Genomic DNA, 27,522 nt, shown 5'->3' on the forward strand with positions numbered 1-27,522 from the left:
ATTATCTTCGTTGTAGCTCTGGATCCGGACGGACTCTACGCCGACTTCGACTGGGACGACCGCCTCACCTCCATACACTAGGTGGAACGGTGTTACTCCCGTTCCCTCCTTAGGGGTCGTGCGGATTGCCCATAAGACCCCCGGCAGCTCGTCCACCCAGCTTCCTCCCATGTGGTCGAGTCGAGCCCGAAGAATTCGGAGTATCTCCCGGTTGGCTACTTCGGCTTGACCATTGCTTTGGGGATACGCCACAGACGTGAAATGCTGCTCAATGCCATATCCATTGCACCATTCTTCGAGCTGCTTTCCGATGAACTGCCGCCCGTTGTCCGACACGAGCCGACGCGGGATGCCGAACCGACAGATGATGCGCTGCCAGATGAATTTCTTGACCATCTGCTCGGTTATCTTGGCCAATGGCTCGGCCTCCACCCACTTGGAGAAGTAATCTACTGCTACCAATAGAAACTTCCGTTGTCCGGTCGCCATAGGGAAGGGTCCTACAATGTCCATGCCCCACTGGTCAAACGGGCAAGACACTGTGGATGCTTTCATTTCTTCCGTCGGCCTATAAGAACAGCTGTGGTACTTCTGACAGGAAAGATACGTTGCGATGGTTCGAGCGGTGTCTTCGTGTAGCGTTGGCCAGAAGTATCCGACCAGCAGGATCTTCCTAGCCAAAGACCGGCCGCCCGGATGACCTCCGCAAGATCCTTTGTGTACCTCCTGGAGAATGTACTCGGCGTCTTCCGAGCTGACACACTTCAGCAGAGGTCGAGAGAACGCCTTTTTATAAAGCTGATCTCCGATGATCGTGAACCGGCCAGCTCTCCGCCTCAGTAGCTGAGCTTCGTCCCGATCGGACAGCGTGGCACCCGAGCGCAGAAACTCTGTGATTGTTGTTCTCCAATCGCTCGAGAATATAAGGCCATCCATCCGGTCCACGTGCGCTACCAAAGATACTTGCTCGATTGATTGCTGGATGACGACCGACGATATTGAGCTTGCAAGTTTGGCTAACTCATATGTCGCCTGGTTCTCCGCTCGGGGTATCTTCATGACCACTACCTCGGTGAAGCTGGTCTTGAGTTTTTCAAAGGCCTCCACGTACAATCTGAGTCTTGCATTGTTTATCTCAAAAGCGCCCATGAGTTGCTGAGCGGCAAGCTGGGAATCTGAGTGGATCACCACCCGACTGGCACCAATATGACGTGCGACCTGCAATCCGGCTATGAGTGCTTCGTATTCTGCCTCATTATTTGTTGCCTGATAGTCCAGCCGGACGGATAAATGCATCCGCTCTCCCTCAGGTGAAAGTAGCATGATCCCAATTCCGCTTCCGAGCCGAGTGGACGATCCGTCCACATATATTTTTCATGTAGCTTCGGGCTTGGGATTTTGTATCTCGGTCACGAAATCAGCCAAGGACTGTGCTTTGATCGCCGAGCGGGGTTGGTATTGGATGTCAAATTCACTTAGCTCCGTCGTCCACTTGATGAGTCGTCCGGATGCTTCAGGGTTCAGGAGTACCCTTGCTAGCGGGCTATTCGTCATCACAATAATGGTGTGCGCCAAAAAGTAAGGGCGCAACCTCCGAGCGGCAAGGACCAAGGCGAAAGCCAACTTCTCAAGACCGGTGTAGCGAGACTCAGCATCCTTTAAGATATGGCTTAAAAAGTACACTGGCTGTTCCTCGTCGCTCGGCCTTACTAATGCTAAGCCCACAGCATGCTCATTTGAAGATAAATAAATACGGAGCGGCTCACCTGCGGCTGGCTTCGCCAACACGGGTAAGGAATTCAGGTAAGTCTTCAATTCCTCGAATGCCCGATCGCACTCCTCGTCCCATTGAAACTTGGTGGCTTTACGAAGAATCTTGAAAAATGGCAAGCTCCGGTCGGCGGTCTTAGAGATAAACCTTGACAGCGTCGTTATCCAACCGGTGAGACGTTGTACCTCTCGGAGATTTCTGGGAGGCGGCATGTCCTGCAATGCCTTTATCTTGCTGGGGTTCGCCTCTATGCCCCGCTCGGTCACAATGTATCCCAGGAAGCGCCCACCTTTTGCTCCGAACAAGCACTTCTGAGGGTTAAGTTTGACGCCATATCTTCTCAACGTTTGGAAGGTCTCCTCCATGTCCGTGTAGAGATCAGCCGCCCGGAAGGACTTGATAAGTATGTCGTCCACGTACACTTCCAAGTTACGTCCGATCTGCTCCCAGAAGACCTTGTTCATCAGACGCTGGTAGGTGGCTCCTGCGTTCTTCAGCCCGAACGACATTACATTGTAGCAGTAGGTGTCGTCCGCCGTGACGAAGCTGACCTTCTCTTGGTCTTCTCGGGCGAGCGGCACTTGATGGTAGCCTTGGTATGCATCCAGCATGCATATCAGCTCGCACCCGACCGTGGAGTCCACTAGTTGATCAATCCGGGGGAGGGGGTAGAAGTCTTTCGGGCATGCATTGTTCAAGTCCCGGAAATCGATACAGACTCTCCACTTGTTGCCCGGCTTGGAGACCAGAATCACATTCGCAAGCCAACTCGGGAATTGCACTTCCCTTATGTGGCCGGCCTCTAGAAGTTTTTCAACCTCCGCCCGGATGATTACATTCTGCTCCGCACTGAAGTCCCTCTTCCTTTGCTTCACCGGCCGAGCGTCCGGCCGGACGTGAAGTTCATGCTGCGCTACGCTTGGCGAGACCCCTGGCAGCTCATGGGTCGACCAAGCGAAGACGTCGCAGTTTCGCTGTAGGCATTTGATCAACTTCTCCTTCTGCTTCTCCTCCAGATCAGATGCTATGAAGGTGGTGGCCTCCGGTTGGGAAGGGTCAATTTGCACCTCCTCCTTTTCTTCATAAACCAAAGAAGGTGGTTTTTCAGTAATAGCATTTACCTCGACTCGCGACACTTTTCGAGCGGACTTGGATTCGGCTCGGACCATCTCTACATAGCATCTCCGAACCGCCAGTTGATCTCCCTGCACTTCCCCCACTTGCTCTTCCACCGGGAACTTGATCTTCTGGCAGAAGGTAGAGACGATCGCCCGGAACTCATTGAGAGCCGGTCGTCCCAAGATAACGTTGTACGCTGAAGGAGCATCAACCACGATGAAGGTGGTGGTCCTTGTCCTTCTGAGCGGCTCCTCGCCCAACGAGATAGCTAGCCGGACCTGGCCGACCGGCAAGACTTCGTTCCCAGTGAACCCGTAGAAGGGGGTCGTCATTGGCAGGAGTTCAGCTCGGTCTATTTGCAGTTGGTCGAAGGCCTTCTTGAATATTATGTTGACCGAGCTGCCTGTGTCAATGAAAATGCGATGAATAGTATAGTTAGCTATTACCGCTCGGATGATCAGGGTGTCATCGTGTGGGACTTCGACTCCTTCGAGGTCCCTAGGCCCGAACCTGATCTCGGGTCTGCTCGCCCTCTCATGGCTGCAGCCGACTGCATGTATCCTCAGCTGTCTTGCGTGTGCCTTCCTGGTTCTATTGGAGTCTCCTCCGGTTGGGCCTCCGGCGATGATGTTGATCTCGCCACGAGATACGTTGCCCCTATTTTCCTCCTCCCGCGCGAAAGGTCGAGATCGTTCGTGCGATGCCCCATGGTGAGCTCCGGGCTGGTGACGATGCTGCCGCTCGGGGGATCTCCTTTTTGTCCTTTGAACGGGGCTCCGTTGTCGATGTTGACGGTCTGGTGAGGGCAATCGGCGGCGGTAGCTCCTTGGCGCTGGATGAGAGATGGGGGGGAGGCTCCGACAGTCGTGGGTGTTGTGAGTAGCCGACTGATAGAGTGAACAAAACATCGGGGTCCATACCTTCCCCCCTGGGCTTGGGCCGATCATCCGTTACTTGCTGGACGGCGTGCGACCGAGTGTGCTGATGAGGACGTGCGGCTTCGGCTCACGGTCCTCTAGGTGGCTGGTGACTGATGGGCTGCTTCTGCTCGGCGGAAGCTGGTTGGTCGCTCAGGGCTTCTTTCCTTCTCGCCGCCTGGGCTTCCTCCACATTGATGTATTCGTTGGCCTTGTGCAGCATGTGGTCATAATCCCGAGGCGGCTTCCGGATGAGCGAGCGGAAGAAGTCACCGTCCACGAGCCCTTGCGTGAACGCGTTCATCATTGTTTCCGAGGTGACCGTTGGAATGTCCATGGTCACCTGGTTGAAGCGCTGAATGTACGCTCGGAGCGGCTCCCTCACGCCTTGCTTGATGGCAAAAAGGTTGACGCTTGTCTTCTAGTGATGCCTGCTGCTTGCAAAATGATGGAGGAACGCCATTCAGAATTTCTTGAAACTTGTGATGGATCCGTCCGGCAATCTCCGAAACCACCGATGTGTCGATCCCGACAGCGCGGTGAGGAACACTTGGCACTTCACACCATCTGTGTACTGATGCAGAGTGGCAGTGCTGTCGAACTTACCCAGGTGGTCGTCTGGGTCGGTTGTCCCGTTGTACTCTCCGATCGCAGGGGACACATAATGCTTTGGCAGCGGATCGCGAAGAATGGCGTCTAAAAACTGCCGGTTGATCCGCTCGGGTGACGCGTCCGTTCGGGGCGCCTTTCCTTTTCTGACGCCCCGGACGGGTGCTTCGTCCGATGAAGATCTCTTGTCTTGATTAGCTTGCGCTACCTCCGAGGGCGTCTGGAACAGAGCCCGATGAAAAGGTATCGGGGCGGGCGGCGCCCCCATCTGAGTGCCGGTCGGCCCCTTGTTTTGCCCCCATATTGAGAGCTGCTCCAGCTTATCTTCGAGCGGCGCTCGGCCCCCCGAGGCTGATGTCGCCTGCTGCACTGCCCGCTCGGCTTGAGCTTTCTCCTGTTGCTCCATGATTTTTGCTGCTCGCGCTTGGACGAGTGCTTCGAGCTATTCGGGAGAGAGCGTTACCAGAAGTTGACGTCCATCTTTTTCCATCTTCTTGGCTCGGATCCAGGTGCGTTCCCACAGACGGCGCCAATTTGATCCTGTCCGAGCGCTGAGTCGACGGACGCTGGGGACGTGGCACACTCTGCTATCTCCGACTGGTGGTGTAGATCTCCGGCGAACCTGCAAAGAAACCGAACCGGGAGGGGTTTCCCGGCGATGGCCCTCCGATGCTCAAGTCAGGTAACGAGAGAAGCAGCGTAACTGTGGCTACAGTAGAGATTTGCGCATACCTTTGTCGACGTCTGGGGTCCTTATATAGGACCCTGGGGAAGCGCGGGCACGCTTCCCCAAACATACCTTAACGAGCGTGTGACAGAAAAGTACCTCTGGCGTCATTCCGCAATCGTCCGAGCATATCCCGGATGTGACGGTGGAAGCTTCCACCGTACGATCCTGTGTACGGCTCGGCCGCCAACTCTGCTGTTTGTCGACGGCAGACGTCTCGAGGATGATGTTATCTCTTGCCTCCTTTGTCCTCTTACGCTTCTTGTCTATTCCGGGCCGAGCGGTTAGGCCACTCGGCGGGCATATCACCCTGCCTCGGTTGTATGCTCGGATGAGATTGCTCCTGCCTGACTTTGTTGTCTTGTGCCCCAGCCGAACGGACAGCCCGATTGGTCCTAAAACCATTTTACCTTGAGCATCGGAAACCCGACCTCTAGTCGGGTTGTCTTTTATTCCACGGGGTATTCCAGGCTGGTTGGCCTACTTCATCCGGTCGGTCAGCCAGAAATGTCCGGTCGGTCGGCTTGCTTCGTCTGGTCGGTTATGTCTCAGGGTTGAATCTCCTGACCCTTGACCTCCATATGTCGTTGACCTTCCATCAATGAAGATCCCTCGTCTTTATCATCGGATCACTAAAGTATTATACATTGATGAATTACCAAAAAGATGTACACCATGTTCTCTAATTTATCAACAAAAAAAATATGGACACCGTGTTCTCTAACAAAATATTTATCCATATTTTTTTATCCATATGGACACCATATATTTACATTTACACAAGTTTAAAATCCACCGCGCTCTCTATCAAATAATGTTTACCTATATAAAGATCAAACTCCATTGCTTCAGGAGATAGTCAAACTATGTCTACAAACAAAAAGTAAACGTAAGAGGAGAAAAATTTAGGATGGCAGTAGAAGTTTTTCATTGAAACTTTAAAATTTAGTCACCCCATCCCCTATCGACTTAATATTTTAAACTTCATTTGAGCATAAATAATCTAACGAAATGATAGCAATTACAATCTGTATTTGTAATTGTCTCAATAAGAATAAATTGAACAATCTCTACTCTTGAGAATTGTAACATACTTGAACATGCTTGTGAAAACATCCCAAAAATATAACATTCACTAGCAACCCGACTTTAACCAATTGCCATGTGAGTGTTTATGTTGATATTATGTTGAACAAATTCAAAGAGGAGACCATGGCTATAGAAACAAGATTTTGCAGCCAAAACAATATAGAGTGATAATTTAATAATATGTAACACTTCATGTGATATTAATAAAGTAATTGATAAACTTCATCATAAAAAAATAGGATAAAATACCTTTAACCCTCATATGTTTTCTGTCTAGTAGTATTTTGTTCCCTTATATTTAAAAAATAATATTTAACCCTCTTGACCAAAAGTCAAATGTGAGAAATTTTGTAAAAGACAATTGTGTTCTTATTTTTTTGTATCACTTTCGATAATAATCTTAAAAGGAAAAAAAGCACATTGAATAGATCATTATATCCTTCAATAAAAATTCTCATAAAATTTATATATATATCAATATAAACAATATAAAAACAGTAACTCTAACAGGGATAACAAACCAAAAACTCATTTTATCAGTCTCACCAAACCAAAAAAGAACATGAATTCTAAATTGATGAACCAAAATCAAATAAAGATAGAATGAAACTCATCATTAAAAATTTTCTCTCCGTTATCAAATGTGACAGACAATGAATAAAAGACAATTGTATTTTTTTTTAAAAAAAATTTATAATAACCTTAAGAGGAAAAAACATAATGAATTGACCATTATATCTTTCGGTAAAAAGTCTAATAAAAGTCATACATGGACTTGCATAAATAATAGAAAAACAACAACTTTAAAATGGATAACCAACCAAAAACTCATTTCACCACCTTCACCAAACCAAAAAAAAGCCAAAAATCTAAATTAATGAACTAAAATCACTCCTACTTCTTTGTATGCCACATTTGATGTTGAGGAGGAGATTTTTAATGATGAACTTTGTTCCATTTTCATTTGATTATCATTTATCAATTTAGAATTCTAGTTCTTTTTTGGTTTGATGGGATGACGGAATAAGTTTTTAGCTAGTTATCTCTTTCAGAGTTATTGCTTTTCTATTGTTTATAACAGTATATATATGAATTTTATAAGATTTTTTATCAAATGATATAATAGTCAATTCAATATATTTTTCTCCTTTATTATTATTAGTATTATTAAATAAATAATAAAAAATAAGGGCATAATTATCTTTTTCAAGATTTCTCATATGACTTTTGGTCGAAAGGAGATTAAATGTTATTTTTTAAACAGAGCAAGTAAAATGCTAGAAAATATAGGGGTTAAAGGTATTTTATCCTAAAAAATATAGATAAATGACATAAACAAAACATGATTAACAAAAAATTGAAAAACATGAGCGCTTACCGGCAAAGGGGCTTCATAAAGACAAGGGAGGGCATAGTGGGGAAAATCAACAAGGGAAGCAACTTTTCGACTTGCAAGTTTAAATTTAGAGAGAAGACTTGTAGATCAAAATTCAACTATCTTTTAAAAGTTTTTTCTATCTGAAATTTATGTTTACTGGCAATGGAGTTCCGTCGCGGTGAGGGAGGGAGGCGTAGGGAAATGGAAACCTTAGTTTTGTCATACACCTTGTGACGAGTGAGGGAGACTTGGGGGAGGACACAGTGAGGGTCAACGTTGCACAGGGAGCTTCGTGGTATCGAGGGAGAGAAAGAGCTCATCTTGTTGAGGGAGGGCGCCTTTGAGAGAGGGCTCGTTGAGTCGTCGCAGTGAGGGAGAGAAGGCGCGGAGAGGGAGGCTTTGGCGAGAAGAATCGCGAGGGTGAGAGAGCGAGAGAGGGTATATCTATAGATAGCTAGAAAGATATCTTGTTAATGAAAAATTTCATACGACTGCCCTTTATCTATAGATAGCTAGAAAGATATATTGTTAATGAAAATTTCATACGACTATCCTTTATCTATAGATAGCTAGAAAGATCTCTTGTTAATGAAAAATTTCATACGACTGCCCTTTATCTATAGATAGCTAGAAAGATATCTTGTTAATGAAAATTTCATACGACTGTCCTTTATCTATTGTGAGCCTTTGTTTTCATCCTCATGAGCTTGTAACTGATCTAGATCTGATATATAAAATAATATGTTCTTGTCAAATTTAAGAATATAAGTTAATTTTTAAATTGAACTTAGGCTTTTTTTAAATTAAAAAAAATTAACTAATAAAAGTTTTTATACGTCCTTCCTTGACTAAAATATTAATATTATTACACTAGAAAGAGTTCATCTTACTATTTAACTAAGAATCTGAACTTCTTAATAATCAATTCTTAATTAATTTAATAGAATTTAAAATTAAATTATATTAATATTTTTTTTCCTTTTACATCGAGAATAATTTTAAAATTTATTAGCATTTTCAACTTCTTATCTTTTTCATACATCAATCTATCTATACCAATTATTCTGGCTTAACCTATGATTAATAATCTAATTTCCTATCTTTCTTATTATTTTAAGATTTTTTTTATATATTTTTTTAATTATGTTTTTTAATTTAATTTTTTTTAAAATTATGTCAAAATTTTTATAAAATAAATCATATTATCATTAAACAATATTATTTAATTATTTTACAGTAAATATTATATTGATAGTTAGTTTTAATAGAAAATCTAATTGTAAATTATTTTTATAAAATAGCAATTAAGAATGTTTGGGGGAAAGCTACGCACTTTTTAGTAAAAATCCAATTATAGGCATTTTAAAGTAATTTGTCAAAAAAAAATGAGGGGTTTGGGCATTAATGTAATTATAGTATACCCTAGATCGGACGGCACTATAAAACCTTGGCTCTTCTCTCGACCGTCTCGACGCTCACTCCTCGCCTGAGACGCGGCTGATTTCCTTTTTCCTCTGTCGCCCCCAGGATGGTGAACTTTTCTTCCTTGTTTCTCTCGATTTCCGCTTCTAACTTCGTCTTTCGTGCGAATTCAAGTCCCTCTTTGTGTTCTCGAGCTGAGTTTGCTTATTTTCTAATGGGTTTTCCTGCAGCCGTTCAAGCGATATGTGGAGATCGGCAGGGTCGCCCTCGTGAACTACGGGAAGGAGTATGGAAGGCTCGTTGTTATCGTCGACGTTATCGATCAGAACAGGGTACGTAGCGTGTTCTTATTCTCAAAACTCCAATTTTTGGGGCCGGATTGAATTGCGTCGATCGACAATTTCATACTTTGATTAATTTTTGTTGCATTATTGTGGCAAGGTAGTATAATAACTTTACTATAATGTCCTAAATTATCCTTTTGTGAGGAATGACTTAATTATACACAACTACTTGTACTTCCTGTCATCTGTCCACTATTTCGAACTCAATGGTGTTGCATTGAGATGAAATTTTTTATATGAAGGTGGCCACAACAAAGTTGTAACGTCATAGGAATTTGGTGCCAAGGTCCTCATTGAACAACACGCATTAAATGCCAGCTTGCTTACATATATGTATTTGGATATACATAGATATATATTCAAGAGAAGAACAATGATAAAATGCTTGATTAGTGATATAAGGATGAATTGCATGAAATTCATTCTGTAGTTCTTGCTGAATTCCATCCGTCTCCATATTTTCAATTGAGATAATTAAGCACTTGAGCGCTTGAAGATGCACATAAGGCTACATGCCAATCTAATCTGTTTGTCTTGGTAATACTATGATGTGAGATTGTCTACAATTGCATATTAGTTTATTATTTCACTTGGATCATATGCTGACCAATACTGCTCTGCCTTGACTGGTTTTGTAAATCTGGAGTTATTGACTACTGTATTAATAATCTTCTTTTTCGGTTGCTTCTGTCACAAATTTAGGCTTTGGTTGATGCTCCTGATATGGTGCGTGGTCAGATTAACTTTAAGAGGCTTTCTCTTACTGATATAAAGATTGACATACCACGAGTTCCTAAGAAGAAGACCCTCATTCAAGCCATGGAAGCTGCTGGTACCATATCTGATATTGTCTCTTTAATGCAGTCTAACAATTTTAACATGTAAAATATGTAGTTAAGAGGTGAACATGACACTGTAGATGTTAAGAACAAGTGGGAGAACAGCTCGTGGGGCAGGAAGCTTATCGTGCAGAAGAGGAGAGCTGCACTAAATGACTTCGACAGGTTCAAGGTCATGGTGGCCAAGATTAAGGTAAATATTGCATGCATCAGAATGTTCTTATTTTCATGCCTTTACCATAAACTTCCTCTGATTTGGTCATTATGCTGATTATTCTTCACTATTTCTCCAGAGAGGGCGTGCCATCAGGCAGGAACTGGTCAAACTAAAAAGGGAGAATGCAGCTTAACCTCTTCAGGAATATCTTATGTTGTGCTAGTTGTCACCTGCTGAATTTTTTAGATACTAGTATTGTACGGCACTTGAACATTCTTCCTTGTAAGATGCTAAGTGAGCCTAACTCAATAAGTAAAGGACTTGAAAAAGTCTGAAAACAAAAGCTATTGCTTAATGCTTTACAATACTTGGATACACAATACACATTTGAGTCAAGTATCCAAGTATTGTAAACTATCAAGTAATAGTTCTCTTCCAAACTTTGTTTGAGTCCTTTGCTTGATTTGAGTTAGGCATACTTAGCCTCTTACAAGGCAGAACATTTAAGTGTCACACTAATATTTAAAGAATTTAGAACATGACTTAGTGTTGTTTTTGAAAGTTGGTAGTCAAAGTTATTGGATTCATTTCCTCGTTTAAAACTTGAATTTCTTCAAATATTCCAAATCACGATTTTAGCATTTGCTGATAAAGATCCTCCTGAATATTCGTTTGAAAAATAGATGGATATAATCTTCCTTGCTTTACTAACAAGTATAATCATTTATGAATTATGACGAATGTTTGGACATCCATTCCTGATCTTAAAATTCGATGCAGAAAACGATAGTATCACATTCGTTGCTCAATTAGCTTTGTTTCAAATATTCATTTATTCTTCGATTCTAATATCTGCAAAATTACTGATACTGAAACATGTTATTAATTTAAATGTTATTGATGCAAATGTATGCTTTTTTTCACTTGGACTAGGAATTCCATTGTCTTTTATGTAAAAAAAGGTTAAAGATATTAGTAGGCCTAAAAAAATAAATTTATTATTTCTAAAATGTAAATTTAAATATTTATTTTTGTTAAAGACCATGAAAAAGATATCCCAAGCTTTTAATAGACATCTACATCTATTATTGTTGAACTGATAATTTACAACGTCCAAAACAAACGAAAATCAATAAAATAATTAAGATGTGATTTTAGTGTTCTTGGTTGTCTGTTCTTCGTGCCCATTTCTGTCCCCCGACAATAGCGGCCCATCAAGACTATAAATATGCCCCTCAATTTGTCGTAATTTGTCAAGCCATCTCCCCTTCTTTTTCTCCCCTTCCCATTTCCTCCTCCTCTCGATCTTCTGCAAGAAGAATGACAACAGTAAGTCAGATTTTTTCTTCTCTCTTTTTCTTCATAGATCTAAAGTTAATTTGTTCGATAAAATCTTGCATCTCAATACCCTGACATGGAATATGTCGATTGTAGAAAGAAACATATATAGTCGATAGTCATTATGCGTTTCTTGAACTCCGACAGGACAAGGGCCGCCCTTTACCCAAGTTCGGCGAGTGGGACGTGAACAATCCTGCTTCTGCAGAGGGATTCACTGTGATCTTCAACAAGGCTCGAGATGAGAGGAAAACGAGTGCCAAGGCCCACGAAAAGAACTCGCCCAGCAAGGAGGAGATAGCTTTTAAGCAAGGAGGGCCTTATGCTTCCAAACCACATGCTGTAAGAGTTTATTCATAAATTTCTTCATTCCTCCGATCCTTTTCGTTTATATTGTCCGATTATCTTCTTATTGCGATGAGCAGAAGAAATGGTTTTGCTGCATGGCACCGGCAGAGCAATGAGGGATGAAAGCTACGCAGCTCATCATTTGCAGATTTGGCAGAGGCTGAGTGAAGGCAGCATTTTAACAAAAGGCTTGAAGAAAAATTTGGAGTACTGAATGTTCATACTTTTATGTAGTTTTGTTTTTCCTTGATTCAATCAATTGTTCTTAATGATTAATACGTATACATCTATGAAGGGGAGTATGTGAATTTGTATTAATGTGTCTATTTTATTCTTTGCTCCTGAAATAATTTAAATTATTTTATAAAAAATAATAAAAAAAGAGGTAGCTATCCCTTTAATTTAAAATGTATTTTTTAAAAGAAAATTTTAACTTTGTTAATTTAAAGCTGTCTAGTCCATTAAATTGCTTTCCTAAACAACTTTAGGCAAAAATTTCAATAAGAAAAAAAAAAAAGAGTGAAAAGGACTATTTAACAATATTAGGGTCCTATGAATTCTTGGTAAATTTTCTGTTCGCTTAAAAACTAAATATTAAAAATAACTCATTTTACTTAAAGAAACGTTCTAATCCTTTTTTTAGTTTGGATAAAAATATTTTTTAATTACAGATCTAGTTAAAAATTGATTAATTTATAAATATAATATAAACTTAACATACGTAACATTCATTATTATTCATTTTATTGCCACTAAAATAAAGAAAATTTTACATGCACTCCTCAAGCAAAATTTTACATGCGATCTCAGTGTCAAAAAATTTTATTTCCACTCCCTAACTAAATATAATGAATGTCAATTTACCTAATCACCCTTCATATTTTTTAAGTATAAAAAGTCTAAAAATAAGTATAATTTCTCTTAAATTCAATAAATTAAATTATAATCTAATATATTTTCTATCAAATTAAGCATGACTATTTTTCCACATCAATTGGATAAACAATATAATAGATTCTCTTTAAATAATACTCAATTGAATGAAAAATATATTAGATTCTCTTTAAATGATTCTAAATTTAGGAGCAATTATATTAAGTGAGAAAAAAATCATACTCAATTTTCTACTCCCTATCCAAACATAATGGATACTAATTTATCCAATTATCTTTCATAATTTTTAGGTATAAAAAATTCAAAAATAAGTATAATTTTTCTTAAATTCAATATATTTAATTAGAATCTAGTATATTTTCTATCAAAATGAGCACGACTATGTTTCCACCTCAATTGGATGAAAAATATACTAGATTGTCTCTAAATATTGCTCAATTGGATGAAAAATATACTATATTTTCTTTAAATAATGTTGAATTTATAGGAGGAATTATATTAATAGAGAAAATAACTGTGCATAATTTGATAAAAAAAAATATACTCGATTCTAGTTTAAGTGCTGAATTTAAAAGTAATTATACTTTTTTTAGACTTTTTATACATAAAAAAAATATGAAAGGTAATTAAATAATAATATTTGCATGAAAAAATTAAAGTAAATAAAATTTTACATACATAGACCGAAAATAATTTTTTTTTAAAGATAAGAACTGTATTTAAAATTTAAGTTATATTTAGAAATTTTTTTCCAATTCACCGTTAAAAAAATAATAAGTGTACTTTTATATTGGATAGTTACAATTTATCTGTCCTCTTTGAAAATATAATATTTTAATATGAAACATAAAAATAATATTTGAAGCTTTTATGTTGGATACTACATTAAAAAATAAAATATTATATTATATTTGAATATATTATATGTAGATGTAATGTGCTGTATTTGTAGATTAACCTTAAATATTTATTTTTATCTAACATAAAGGCATTTTTCCAAAAAAGAAGATCCTGTAAGAATTTATAACTATTTACTTTTTTAATAATAATAATAATAATACAGAGAATTTATGTCTAAAAAATTAGTTAAAAATTTAATTTTTTTTCAAAATAACACAAAAAAAATCCTTAAAAGCTTATTGGGGAAGACTTCTTCTAAGTTATCAAGAAATATGTTGAATTTTAGAGTTTGAAATTCTTTTTAGTAAGAGAATATGAAAAAAAAAATTAATGTGTCAAAACAAATATATATTATATTAGATATTCCCTGTGAATTTAAAATATACTATTTTATTTTTCTAAAATGAAAAGAATCACGATTTAGTGAAAAATGCGCCCCACTTGAACTCAAAATTTGATAGCAAAAATATTTAAATAGACCACTATTTTAAGTTCTAGTTTGAAAAAAAAAACTTTTTATTATCCACAAGTCTCTTATTTAAAATAACCTTTAAGTTTCATGGAACTAAATTTTAATTAAAGTTAAATTAAATGTCAAAATAAAATTATCACTCTTACAAAACTTATGATCAATATATCTTACGATTATTTATAACTTTAGTTAGAACTTTTCTTTTTAAAAATTAAATATTACCCCGACTATGATACAGTAATAGGGTATTCAAATTATTACTCAGATATTTACAATTCGAACATCAGCTATGTCACATTTGTAGAAGTTTTTTTTCTCTAAATGAGGCGTACTACCAAGAGATGTTGGTTTCTGGGATAGAAAATTTTCAAGGGACTGGATCGGACCGGTCACCCAGGGCTAACTAGATTTATTATTTTTTTAAGAATTAAATGTTTATATTTTTAATCAAGATTTAATAAAATTAATTCAATTTCAAAATAAAATGAATACATATAAAAAAAATGACTAGGATGCTAAAAGGGTAATTAAATAAATTGTTTTATTTTACTCCTTCATACTCAACATATAAAATTTAAATTTTTTATTTCTATTTTGGTACCAAATTCAATTTTGATACAAGAGTTCGAAGCTTCGTGGATATTTAGAGTGATTTAATGGATCTTTTCAATTTTCGACTTTAAGATTTTCTAAAAAAAAACACTAAAATTCTCGTAAAGGCAAGAATATGTTAAGTAAAGAAATTGGCAAATATAAGCAGAAAAAAAAGGGAGCGTCTGCATCTTCCTTAAACAAAAATACAAAATAAAACGTAATATTTAACTGCCATAATAAAAAAATGCAATAATACAAAATAATATCATCGTCATCACTCGTGATCGAGCTGTAGACGACGACGCAGCACATGTAATCCCTCTTCCCCGTTTCTTTTCTTTTCTCCCATCTATCGCTCGCCTCCACCGCTTTTGATCCGCGTCCCTTGTTTTTCTCTCATCCCGGTTGCTCTGTTATTGGGAGTCGTCTCTGCCTCGATCGGACTTGGGAGGAGGATCGTCAGCGGTTCCGTCGGCTTTAGATCCGGTGACTTTATACGCTCCTCACTTTTGGGATCCGTGAATCTTCGTGAAAAGGTTTTTTTTCACATCGGTTTTTGGTTTTCCATCTGCGCTACGTTGGTTTTGATTCGATGTTGGGCGCAGATTCTCGCCCCTATTCGATTTATTTGCCCGTGTTGTTTGATTCTTCTTCGCGGAGATAAAATCATGTTCTTGCGCTTTTGTGAAATAATTTCGTAGTTGCTAATGGAACTATGACGAAACTAATTCGTATGATTCTTTTACCGTGAATTTAAAAGGCTCAATTTTTTTCCCCCCGAAACTGATAGGAAATTAAGGAAATCTAGATTAACATGATTCCATTCATAGTGCGCAGATGATGGATCTCCATTTAGGTGTTTTGAATATGAAAATTATTGCATTACAATCGGCCAGTGGTCCAAAGGGTCCATTTTTTTCCATCTAATTACATAGTAGATTCGTAGTTTTAGTATTGTCTGTGCTTTCTCATCTCCTGAATTTGCTTCCGGAATTGTCAACAAAGTTGTGTTAGTTGTGCTGCATTGTTTTCTTTGTATCCCTGATGTTACACAAGACATCCTGCATTTTTGCTACATCCAGATCTCTTATATGTGAGTTTATGACCTGATGGGATTTCTCCTTTCAGATTCTGATTTGATTACACGCTGAGGTGTACCTTACTCGTGAGCTTGAACTAAGACAATATAAAATGTGGAAAAGGTCGTTCTAACAATATCTGCTGCTTTTCTATTTTCCCTGGAGTACCAGGAAAATTTAAATTGTGCTTGCTTCGTCAAATTACAGGTATGGAGGGTACTAACGATAGGGAGATATCATGTTGCAGTGTCTAGAATGGTTCAAGCATTTCATTGCTGTCCTGGGGAAGTGCTGTGATCTTGAGTTGTACCAGCAAAAAGAACTCAAGGATCCGGAACGGTTAGCTCGGGAAACAGTGTGTATGTACCTAGAGATGTATATATGCAAGATTTTGCATTAGCTACTAGCTTCTTACTTGAGATAATCTGTTTCTTATATATATTTTTTTTTTCAATTTTCATTATTCTTGGCAGTTGTGATTTGAAATTGCTATTGCTAACTTTAGGATGTATTCTTTTATTCCTCGCCATTGCTATTTGTCACTCAATCCTAGCTAAAGGTGTGCTTGTTTGTTTTGCAGTTAGTGTAAGTGAAATAGAAGCATTATATGAGCTATTCAAAAAGATTAGTAGTGCTGTGATTGATGACGGGCTGATCAATAAGGTACTGGACATAAATATTCTTATTTCCCTAGTCTGATTGATAAGCTGCAGTTAAGAATTTGTAACTATCCGTTCAGATATGGCCTTTTTCGTAACATGTTAAATGCATAGGTCTCCATAATTTCATCGTCTAACTGAAAATAGCTGAAACAACCACATTTATCTTAAATTGTAGAGGCTTACCTCTTTCTAGAAATGGTCCAACTTTATGTCAATCTATGACTTGGGATATTCAAGACTTAAACATGTTTTGTGATTGTGCAGGAAGAATTTCAGTTGGCACTATTCAAGACTAGAAAGAAGGAGAGCTTATTCGCTGATCGGGTATCTTTCTCTCTATATATGTGTGTTTTCTGTGACTTTTTGAGTTGAATTAAATCACAAAAGGGATCTAGATTTGGATGCTCAAGTGGAATTTGTCTCTTATTCCCATATTTGACTTTGTATTGTAAAAAAGGAGAAATGCACCAAATATATTTTTCTTTTGGAAAGATTGAGCTGTTTGTAATTTCAGATGGCTCTAGATTTACCCAGTGTGCAAACATCTTTTTTTGCATTTTTGCAAGCAAGTTTGATGGTTTCAACAACAATGTACGAGAAACAAAAAAAAGTTGTCTGTGAAAATCTTGTAAACAAAAATTGATGGCTCTTCCAAAAATTTGCATGAGTTATGAAATGATTTTCAAACTAGTAGTAGTGCTAATATTTTCAATTTTAGGTTCCTGTCAAACAATAAAGAGGTGTTGTGGATTCCCTTGATTATTGTCATCTCAAGGCTATATCTTTGGCTACCACTAAATTCATTTTAGTTTAGTCTATGATGTTCTATAGGCTATAATTTCTAAACTTTTTACTATTTTTGCAGGTGTTTGACTTATTTGACACAAAGCACAACGGAATTCTAGGATTTGAAGAGTTTGCACGTGCACTGTCTGTCTTCCATCCGAATGCTCCTATTGATGACAAAATCGATTGTATGCCACACTGATTTTCAATGTTTCATCATTTTTATGGTTAAATAGAGAGTAGAACCCAAATCCATCTGCTTGTTGCATCTCTTGTTTTACTTGATTGTCATATAGATGGCTCAATCTTATGGTTCACATTTCTGAGTTATCTAGAATCAATATTTTGATACGATCAATATTCAATGATATTATCTGTTAATAATGTGTAACATTCATTATATTGTGTTATTAAAACTAGCTGCAATATGCTTTTGTATATATGGATCATAACAAATATTGCATCTTTTACCAACTTGATGTTAACAAATCCTCACACCTAGAAATTCATTTCTTACAATTGTATCTTTTCAAATTGTTTTTTTTAAGAACCAAAAATCTTGGGTCAAAATTACATATGCAAAATAGAATAAAAGACCTTGAAACATAACTGACCTTAAAGCACTACTTGTATACCCCTGACCAAAGCCTCCCATACTCGGATTGCTAGTCAATGGCAATTTAAGCTTGATGATTTCACCCTCTAAAACAAGAGGTTCCAATCATTGTCCATCTATCTTAGTTAAAGCAAGTTCATCATTTGTTTTTGTAAGAATGGGAAGTTTGTGTTGGAAGGTGAATTTCTTTTGTTCCAATTGTGAAATTTAAATTGCCGATGCAATGTGCTAAAATGCTATTAATATTTCTTAGTCACTGGTTGTCTAAATCCACAACGTTGGTAAGTGGTAACCTCATGGATTAGTCACCTTTGTTTAATTTTTTAGCAATCCTAAAATTCAATTTGCTTGTGTATTATGGTCCTGCCTAATTTTAACCATTATGTTTTTGTCAAAACTAATCAATTTCTATTGATAAAAAATGTTTCTTGATTATATGGAAATTTGAATTTTTTTTTATTGTAGTCTCTTTCAAGTTATATGACCTTAAGCAACAAGGCTTCATTGAAAGACAAGAGGTAATATAATTGTTATCATTTATATGTTTTTTCACATGTGTTTTTAAAATCTTGCTTTCAGTGTCAATTAAACTAGTAATTTCATCATTTTGATCCACATAGTATTTTTCAACTTTAATATCATTCCATGTATACGTTTTATTTAGAACATGCTAAAAGGAAGGTCTAGAAAAATATCAGTTGTGGGGAAATTGGAAGACTCCTTGTTTATGATTTTTAGATTTAATAGAACAAAATAATGATTTAATTATACAATCCAGTATTTTGCACTAGTACTTTTCTTGTACGGTCGAATAGAAGGAAACATTTCTTTTCCAGGTAAATATCATTTTTACCCACAAAAAAAAAGAGATATTATTTAATTTCTTTTTTTCTATGGCAAAAACTTGCAGATTGGATAGCAATCTGGAATTCTGAATGGTTTCTAGTTCTAGTTTCGTCAAAATAAATTTCATTACTTAAGCTGTCCGTCAAACTGCCAATGTTGTTTGAAAGATGTAATTTTTCGTTTTCATTGGCAAAAAATTGCAGGATGGTTAGCAATCTGAACAATATTTTTAGTTCTGGTTTCCTAAAATTAAATTTCATGTTGGATAAAGTGTCCAAAATACTACCAATGTCGCTCCCAAATCTAGTTGATAAAGGTTCATATTCAGGTTATGCCTTGGCAATTAGTGTAAAAAATGTCTTAACCCATGGAATTCAGTGGCTGACCCTAAATAATTGGGACTAACATGTCTTGTTAAGCCATCTGAACCAGTTTGGCCATCTAATTTCTTCAGAATATGGATCCAGAAAATTCCTGGCTAAATTTAATACTATGCTATTACCTTTATATCTCCCATTACAGTCAATGCAAACTTAGATGCTACTGTGGCACGGAAATGTATACTTGGAAAGTCAAATTTGATAAAATACACTATAACTTCCAGCTCAGTGCTTTCAAAGTTTGGCATTAGATAGTTGCCTTATAGAGTTTCTTAAAAACAATTGATTTTTCTTTCTTATATTATTTAAAACAATTTTGTTTGAGCAATAGATTTCAGGTGGCCAACTGGTATTGAGCCTTATTTTGAATTTCTCAGTATGTTTAAGTTTGTTTCTTATATATAATTGCTAACTGAGAATCAATAGTGCTAACTATTCAATAACTTACATTTTTTAATCATTTTTTCATCCAGGTTAAGCAAATGGTAGTGGCAACACTTGCTGAGTCCGGAATGAATCTTTCAGATGATGTGATAGAAAGTATCATTGATAAGGTTGTTTTTAAATTTTGTATTTACTAGACCTTTCCAGTTTGCTGGTGACTGGTGTGAAACTAAATTTGGATTAAAATACATTCCTTGATTTTAAGGCTTGATTTTTGTTACAGCGGCTAATTGCTATCATATCTTGTATAACGTGTTATCCTTCAGGCTTCCATAGTATATGGTTTAAATTGATATTTTGTTTGGTTTTCTAAACCCCAAGTCCAGCTTGTGTATTTTAAAAGATGGACAATTATTTGCTTCCATTTATTACTTTCTTTTAGCAATTCCATCCTCTAATTAGATCCACCTTATGCAAAAACATTTGGCATCAGGTTCAATGTATATGTCCAAGATGGTTGAGTAAGATCAATATTTGCATTGGCACATCAATATCTAAGCCCTGTTTATCCTAGCTATATGGGGACCATGAATAATTTCATCTAGTTCCTTCCAAAATTCTCTTTTAGTTTTGATTTGATCATTTAATCATACTTGAGGGGCATATGCACTTATATATTTAGCATCTTATGTTCCAAAATCAACTTTAGCACAAAATTCTCTCCAAGTCTTTTTAACTTCGACAAGCTTATCTACACTATACCATATTTATTTGTTAACTAAATTAACTCTTGGGGAAAAAGAACTAATTGGCTGTCATGAATTTCATGTCATACATTTAGTTGAATGAGCAACATCACAAATGCATGGATGGAATGTTCTTAGTTTTTCACATAATCTGTTTGACTACATGTATCTTTAATGTGTAGTTCCTTTAGTTTCGGAATAATGTTTTTGTTCCTTCTATATTTGTGTAGACTTTCGAGGAGGCTGACACAAAACATGATGGAAGAATTGATAAAGAAGAATGGCGTAGTCTTGTCTTGCGGCATCCCTCTCTTTTAAAGAATATGACTCTCCAATACCTCAGGTGATATTCAGTGAACATTTTTACCTCTGTATGTCAGTATGAACAAAATTTAGGTATAAATAAAATTCTTTTACTTTTGAAACAGTTGATGACTTATTAATGTTACATGGTAAGTCATGAACAATTGACTCATTAATAAAATCAATATATAGATGATTTTGCTTGATTGTTGTCAAACAATTATGCAGATGACAATTGTAAATAACCCTTACCCGAGTGGTTGAGATATTTGAGCCCATCGCTCAGGTAATGGGTTCAACGATGCAATGATCTATAGTAGTGTATATATGGAAAAATATATACAAAGCACAATTACTTGGAACATGAACCTTCTTATTTTACTTCCAGGTGATTTTAAGTTGCAAGTCAAAATTTCCCATGTAGAAATAGATTTCTCTATTTGATCCCATTGTACTAGTCGCTAGGTATGTCTTTTACAGATATTTCATGTCACAATGAGCCATGCAGGCCCTATTCATGCATTTAATACTGACACGGCAGTGCTATCTAGATCATTGACTCTGTAAAAGCTTGCTAAAGGATGTTGGTCGTGACCATAAAGCTACCCTAGAAGTTACTCAAATTCTATTCAATAGTTTATTCTTCAAATCCTAACATCTTTATATACTATCTACCATGAACAGGTTAAGAATTTTTTTTTTTATGCAAACAGTGTAGTTATATGCTGACATCCCGTTCAAGCTAATTGAACTAAACTGCTACTTAAGTGTATAACAAAGTTTGTGTTGAACATATTTGACATTTCAGTGAACCGTCTGTTGAGCTAGTACATGGTGATTTCACATTTAGTTAAACAAACTCTAAAACTTATTTGGGGATCAACAAATTCCAAGAATATAGTGAGCAGGGTTGTTATGGTTTCTTTTTTGACAAATGTTGCTTGCTATCAATTCTGACATTGCAGTCTTATAGCTGCTCATTAAAATTGTGTTTCAATTTTCAAAATGTACGTATACTTAGGCTTCAGGTGATTTGTTAAGAGTGGCTCGCTAAATGATTAGGCGCCACCATTCACTGTTAAGAGTTGAATGGTTCAGTTTATTTGAGAATCCATTAGCTTTATGATACATTTATTTATCATTTTGGTTTATATGATAATTTAAGTGACTACTATTGCTCACAATCATCCATCTTTTTTTATATCATAAAGTCCACTTTGTTCTATTATTATCTCTCTCTATTGTAAACTTTTCCTTACTGTAACCTTTCCCTTGTGTAGGGACATCACGACGACATTCCCAAGCTTTGTGTTCCACTCTCAAGTTGATGATACGTAGGGCTAGGCTACGTGGGTGGGAACAAACATTTCTCCTTGTGGGCTTGTACATCTCTGCCGAATATCTTTCTAATTTTTTCCTGTGTAAATTACTAAGAAGAATGTTAATAAGTTGGAGTATTGGTTGCTTTGAGGAAATTTAGTGTGGTGATATTTGATTAGCGACTGTATTTCTGCTGAGGTTGAGGTTTTGGTTCCTTTGATGATTTAATGAGACTCAGGATTTAAATGGATGCTTACATTATTAGGATTGTGTTTTAGAGTAAGAAACAGATGATATGGTGCCATAGCTACATGCAGAATTTTGATTAGATGTGGCTCTAGAATTGTTGTTATAAAACTCAAAATGATGTTTTAAGTTGATGGCAGACGTTCTTCACTGTTTCCAATCAAGTAATATAGGGCACCAGTTTTTGCTAGAACAATAGTATTGTTGATTTTTTTTTTTTTTTTTTGAAGATTTTTGTTTTGTTTTTGATTTGATGATCTAGGTACCCAGCTGCATTGTTTGTTGACCCTATGAATTGTGCATTCAATCATTTGATCTATTCTAATCTAGCAGATAAGATTAACTAAATGCTTTTATTGAAATTTGGGGTAAAAATCAAAAGGGGCATCCCAAATTAAGAGAACACTCCTTGTTTTTTGCAAAAAAAAAATAAATAATAAATAAATAAATAAATGGATATCTCTCCTGTGATTTGATATTGTTGTGAAGGTTATTGTTAGAATCCCAAGGTTGTTTTGATGTGATCAACAAGTTAAGTTAGGTCTTGTGGTGTTTTAACTATATGTCTAAGTGTGCAGGAGTTTAGGAGCACAGGAAGTTGAGCAAAAGACGTAGCTAGTGAGAAGAACGACATGAGAGAGAGCCGATAGGCTCGGTGCGTCTGAAGTATGAGGTGCTGCGGAAGAGTACGCGGGCGGACGAGAAGGAGGCGTGCGACGTTTTCGAGGGATGAGAAGGCAGAGCGGAAGGTTGTTCGAGAAGGCCGAAATTGGGTTAGGGTGAGCCTTATTTCGGTTGGCTGAAATCACCCAAGCAAGCGGAATCGGAGCGGAAGAACCGGACCGAGGCGAGCAACACCGGAGCAGAGGGCCCGGACCAAAAGTCAACTAAGTTAACTTTAGTGGTCCGGGCGCCCGGACCCATTCCGAGCGCCCGGACCAGTTCGAGCGCCCGGAACTGGATTTTGATCGGATCGTGGTCAAACACGATCCGTTGCGAAGGGGATAAAATTTTATCCCCCTCTCAGGCGCCTGAGACCATCCAACCAAGGCTATAAATACAGCTTTGGTCCAGAATCTTTTCATTTCATTCAAAAATTAGTAATACAACACTTATGAGCTTCCATTTCTAATTTAGCTTTCCTTTTTTATACGTCATTGCTGTAAGAGGCTTCTCCGTCTGAAGGAGGTCTTTAGTGTGTGATTCATTCCTTGGATTAACAACCTCCTCGGTTGTAACCAAGTCAAAATCGTGAGCCTCTTCTTTTAGTCTCTTTCTTTCTTTCTTTAATTATATGCAAGTGTTAAATTAAAAAATCTGAGAAGGGTTTTGCTTTTAATTTGTGCAAGGCTATTCAACCCCCCTTCTAGTCAGCCCAACGGTCCCAACAAGTGGTTTCAGAGCCAGGAGGCTTCAGGAGGACTAACCGCCGATCGAAACACCGAACAAATGGTCGGACCGAGTATATATCCATCGAAGTTCGAGAGGAAGTTCGCCAAAAAACGAATGCAGGTATTTTTCAAAACTAACTTTGATTTACTTTTAATTATGGAATTCGGTTTTGTAGTACTGGAGGGCAAAGAAAAATACTAGTGGATGAAAAAGGAGCAGACCCACTACGTGGCAAACGACAAAGCATAATTCTATCTGTTGAGCGTCCTTCCGCCACAAGAAGTCAACCGGATTGGTAACTACAACTCAGCAAAGGAACTGCGGGAAAAGTTCCTTGAGCTACACGAAGGGACGCCCGAAGCCAAGCTCGCAAGACGGGATTTACTTCGCAACCAGCTCACCAACCTGAGACTTAAAGAAGACGAAGCAATTACACATCTGCACTCGAGAATTAAGGAGCTTATCACCGGACTTTCGAATCTCGGAGAAAAGGTAAGTAACCGAGATTTGCTAAGGTACGCACTCAATTTATTTCCTAGAAATACTAAATGGGCATCACTAGTAGATGCCTTCTATATATCTAAGAATTTAGAAACTATTTTCTTAGAAGAATTATTTTCCACATTTGAAGTGCATGAATCAAAATGTGCAGGTACGAAGGAGACGAAACACAACATCGCCCTCAAAGCATCGAGAGACGAACCTGAGTCAGAGTCTTCTCTCGACGATGAGGAACTGTTAATGATGGTAAGGCGCTTTAAGAAATTGTGTAAATCTAGGAAAACTAACCATCCGTAGGGTAGAAAGAAAAGGACAATTCGATGCTACCACTGCAACGAAGAAGGGCATGTCAAGGGCAAGTGGCCAAAGCTAAGAAACAAGGACAAAGGAAAGAAGTCTGTCTAACCGAACAAATTCAAGACACTAAACGCGTCGTGAGACGATATGTTGTCCGAATCGGAAGTCGAGGCTTTTTCCGGACTTGCATTAATGGTAAGTCATCAAGACGAGGACTACGATTCAAGCTCGTCCGAAATGAGGATCGAGAGTATCAATGAAGGGGGAGCTACGTCGGAAGAAAGCAGCAATTCAAGGGGAGACACGAATAACGAGATCAACAAGGTAAGTCAGGTACGATCTCTTCCTCCCTATAAATTATTTAAGTTCGTTAAATTATTAACTAAAAATTACTGTAAATTTGAAAAAGAGATTAAAAATTTAAAATTAATTCTAGCTAAATCTTGCCCATTAGAAGAGTTAGACAAAGTAAAATTAGAAAATGAAAATTTGAAAAGACAAGTAGACAACTTAAAAAATCATATATGTTCATCAAATACAAGCTTTAGAAAATTCACTAATCTAAATTGATATTTTAGATATCACAAGGGACAAATTAGGAATATTTCAAAAAAGTATGTCCCTAAGAAATTTTTAGTTATCCAGTTGGCTGGAACCTATATTAGATTCCAAAGTCTTATTTAACCTAAACTTTACATTCAGAGACGGATTTACCTTAGGCCCGTCCTGGGCTATAGCCTAGCCTAAAAATATTCTTTTACATATTTAATCATCTATTTCAAATCACAAAAAGTGCCCTAGAAAAAAAAAACAAAAATCTTACTTTCATTTATCCCGATCAAATCATGCATGAGAAAGATTTTGCATTAATTATCCCTACCTCATGTCTTATTTAAATTTAATCAAGTATTTTTATTATTATTATTTTAAATTTAAAACCTTACTAAAAAGGATTTTTTTATAATTATATATTTTTATTATATTAATGAAAAAAATTCTTTTAAAAAAAATCCTAATATATAAATAAATCAATCCTATATTATTTATAATCTGATCAATCTCAATTAAATTTATCAAAAATAATTTTTAATGAATATGAAATATAGGTAAAAAATATGAGTAGAATATAAAAGAATAAATAAGAAAAAATTATTAAGTCAAATTAATTATATATATTAAAATAAATAAATCTCATTAGGTGTGAAATAAAATATATATATCTGTATATTGAAAAAAAATATTCAACTCATTTTAGCGCAAAGATAGGACTGCCCTGTACTCTAATCCTATTCAAAAAAAATAAACTATATTTTATAATCTATAATTTGACATAAAAAATTATTATTTTTTAATTGTATTTGATACTTAATTCATTTTTCCACACTCAAAGTTTAGCCCAGTCCTTCTCTTATTTCTGGATCCGTCCTTGTTTACATTAGACTTAGCACTTTCAGCGAGAAAAATTAAATATTAAATTTTTTTATGAGGCTTTGTCTAAGAAAGTTATTGTTGTTCCAATAATCAAGAAGACCTTCGCCACTGCCTAGAAGCCAAAATATTGAAATAAAATGTTTAATTAATTTACTGATAAAGCATTAAAATTAAAATTAAATAATGTCTTAAAAAAAATTTTCAAACATTTTTTTCTGAAAATTACTTAAAATTCTCTTTAACCTATAGAATTTTTTACTTAGAAAATTTTCTTGCTTTAAATTTTTACTTAGAAAAACTTCTCAAATATATATATATATATATATATATATATATAAAAGGATTTGTTATCCTGCGCGACGCCACAGTGCGCGACTGTGCGCGCCGCGCAGGATAACAATTGTTTTTATTTTTATTTTTTTAATTTTTTTTTAATTTATGAATTAAAAAATAATTGAAAAAAAATAAAATATTTTTTTAAAAGTTTATTTCTAGGGTTCAGGCTTTGGTTATAGTGTTAAAGTTATTTTTTTTTTTAGATTTTACCTATAGGGTTTAGGCTTCCCAATTAGGTTATAGTGTTTGGTTTTAAAAAAAAAATAAAATAAAATTAATTTAAGCATTTATTGAGTATTGTAATATGTTAAGGGGATATATTAAGGTATTAGAAATTTATATAAGGAAATGTGAAATTTTTTAATTATTTTTTAATTTAAAAACTAATAAAAAAAATAAAAAAATGTCGATTGATATGCTGCACGCGCACAGTCGCACACTGTGCAGGCGCGCAGCATATCAATCCTTTATATATATATATATTGCTAAAGTTATTGCAAATTTCTTGATATCAATCATTTTCAAATTTTTACAAAGTTTTTTATAACCCTTAGATTTTTCTTGGAACCTCATTTTATTATGTGATCAAAGGGGGAGAAGGAAAATGTTAAGTCTAGGGGGAGGTAGATCAATTTTTTAGTTTTTGCACTTTATTGCAATATTATTTATTTGTTTTACTTTTATGTCTATTTACCCTACCTTAACTTAGGTTGCTCACATCAAAAAGGAAGAGATTGTTGGAACCCCAAGGTTGTTTTGATGTGATCAACAAGTTAAGTTATGTCCTATGATGTTTTAACCTTGTGTCTAAATGTGCAGGAGCTTAGGAGCACAGGGAGTCGAGCAAAATATGCAGCTAGCGAGAATGACGATACGGGAGAGAGCCGATGGGCTCAGTGCGTCTAAAGTAGTGCTACGGAAGAGTATGCGGGTAGACGAGAAAGAGGCGTGCGACGTTTCCGAGGGATGAGAAGTCGGAGTGGAAGGTTGTTCGAGAAGGGCGAAATTAGGTTCAGGTGAGCCTTATTTCGGTTGGCTGAAATCACCCAAGTGAGCGGAGCCGGAGTGGAAAAACCGGACCGAGATGAGCAGCACCGAAGCAAAGGGCCCGAACCAAAAGTCAACTAAGTTGACTTTAGTGGTCCGGGTGCCCGAACCCATTCCGGGCGCTCGAAACTGGATTTTGACCGGGTCGCGGTCAAACGCGATCCGTTGCGAAGGGAATAAAATTTATCCCTCTCCCAAGCGCCTGAGACCTCTCAGGCGCCTGGGACCTCTC

At 37.0% G+C, this 27,522-nt stretch overlaps 2 protein-coding genes across 4 annotated transcripts; both read left to right on the forward strand.

Annotated features, from left to right (window-relative positions):
* The first annotated feature begins 9,063 nt into the window (after nucleotides 1-9,063).
* On the forward strand, nucleotides 9,064-12,376 carry LOC121981812 (60S ribosomal protein L14-1-like). 2 transcript variants are annotated; one of them, XM_042534566.1, is made up of 7 exons: nucleotides 9,064-9,141; nucleotides 9,263-9,364; nucleotides 10,079-10,208; nucleotides 10,296-10,408; nucleotides 10,509-11,701; nucleotides 11,858-12,052; nucleotides 12,136-12,376. In XM_042534566.1, exons 1-5 carry the CDS (start codon nucleotides 9,139-9,141, stop codon nucleotides 10,563-10,565), a joined length of 405 nt encoding a protein of 134 aa, XP_042390500.1. In that variant the 5' UTR covers nucleotides 9,064-9,138; the 3' UTR covers nucleotides 10,566-11,701; nucleotides 11,858-12,052; nucleotides 12,136-12,376. The 2 variants fall into 2 exon arrangements, with proteins under 2 accessions (XP_042390500.1, XP_042390491.1); XM_042534557.1 differs by having other exon boundaries at nucleotides 10,509-12,052.
* A 2,811-nt stretch (nucleotides 12,377-15,187) lies between these two features.
* LOC121981826 (calcineurin B-like protein 3) lies at nucleotides 15,188-22,310 on the forward strand. 2 transcript variants are annotated; one of them, XM_042534577.1, is made up of 10 exons: nucleotides 15,188-15,454; nucleotides 16,047-16,120; nucleotides 16,205-16,356; nucleotides 16,578-16,660; nucleotides 16,924-16,983; nucleotides 17,525-17,633; nucleotides 18,527-18,579; nucleotides 19,761-19,841; nucleotides 20,648-20,760; nucleotides 22,001-22,310. In XM_042534577.1, exons 3-10 carry the CDS (start codon nucleotides 16,236-16,238, stop codon nucleotides 22,056-22,058), a joined length of 678 nt encoding a protein of 225 aa, XP_042390511.1. In that variant the 5' UTR covers nucleotides 15,188-15,454; nucleotides 16,047-16,120; nucleotides 16,205-16,235; the 3' UTR covers nucleotides 22,059-22,310. The 2 variants fall into 2 exon arrangements, with proteins under 2 accessions (XP_042390511.1, XP_042390509.1); XM_042534575.1 differs by having other exon boundaries at nucleotides 15,188-15,404.
* The last annotated feature ends 5,212 nt before the right edge of the window (nucleotides 22,311-27,522 follow it).

The sequence above is a fragment of the Zingiber officinale genome, chromosome 1B, assembly GCF_018446385.1.
Source record: "Zingiber officinale cultivar Zhangliang chromosome 1B, Zo_v1.1, whole genome shotgun sequence".
In the NCBI taxonomy this organism is placed as follows: domain Eukaryota; kingdom Viridiplantae; phylum Streptophyta; class Magnoliopsida; order Zingiberales; family Zingiberaceae; genus Zingiber; species Zingiber officinale.

Excerpts from the sequence above, each read along its gene's own strand:
- LOC121981812 (XM_042534557.1), top strand. Across the intron at positions 9,365-10,078 it reads ACGTTATCGATCAGAACAGG|GCTTTGGTTGATGCTCCTGA; the intron begins GTACGTAGCGTG and ends TCACAAATTTAG. Across the intron at positions 10,209-10,295 it reads TCAAGCCATGGAAGCTGCTG|ATGTTAAGAACAAGTGGGAG; the intron begins GTACCATATCTG and ends ATGACACTGTAG.
- LOC121981826 (XM_042534577.1), top strand. The coding sequence starts at position 16,236 with ATGTTGCAGTGTCTAGAATGGTTCAAGCATTTCATTGCTGTCCTGGGG. Across the intron at positions 17,634-18,526 it reads TATTGATGACAAAATCGATT|TCTCTTTCAAGTTATATGAC; the intron begins GTATGCCACACT and ends TTTTTATTGTAG. Across the intron at positions 20,761-22,000 it reads ATGACTCTCCAATACCTCAG|GGACATCACGACGACATTCC; the intron begins GTGATATTCAGT and ends TCCCTTGTGTAG.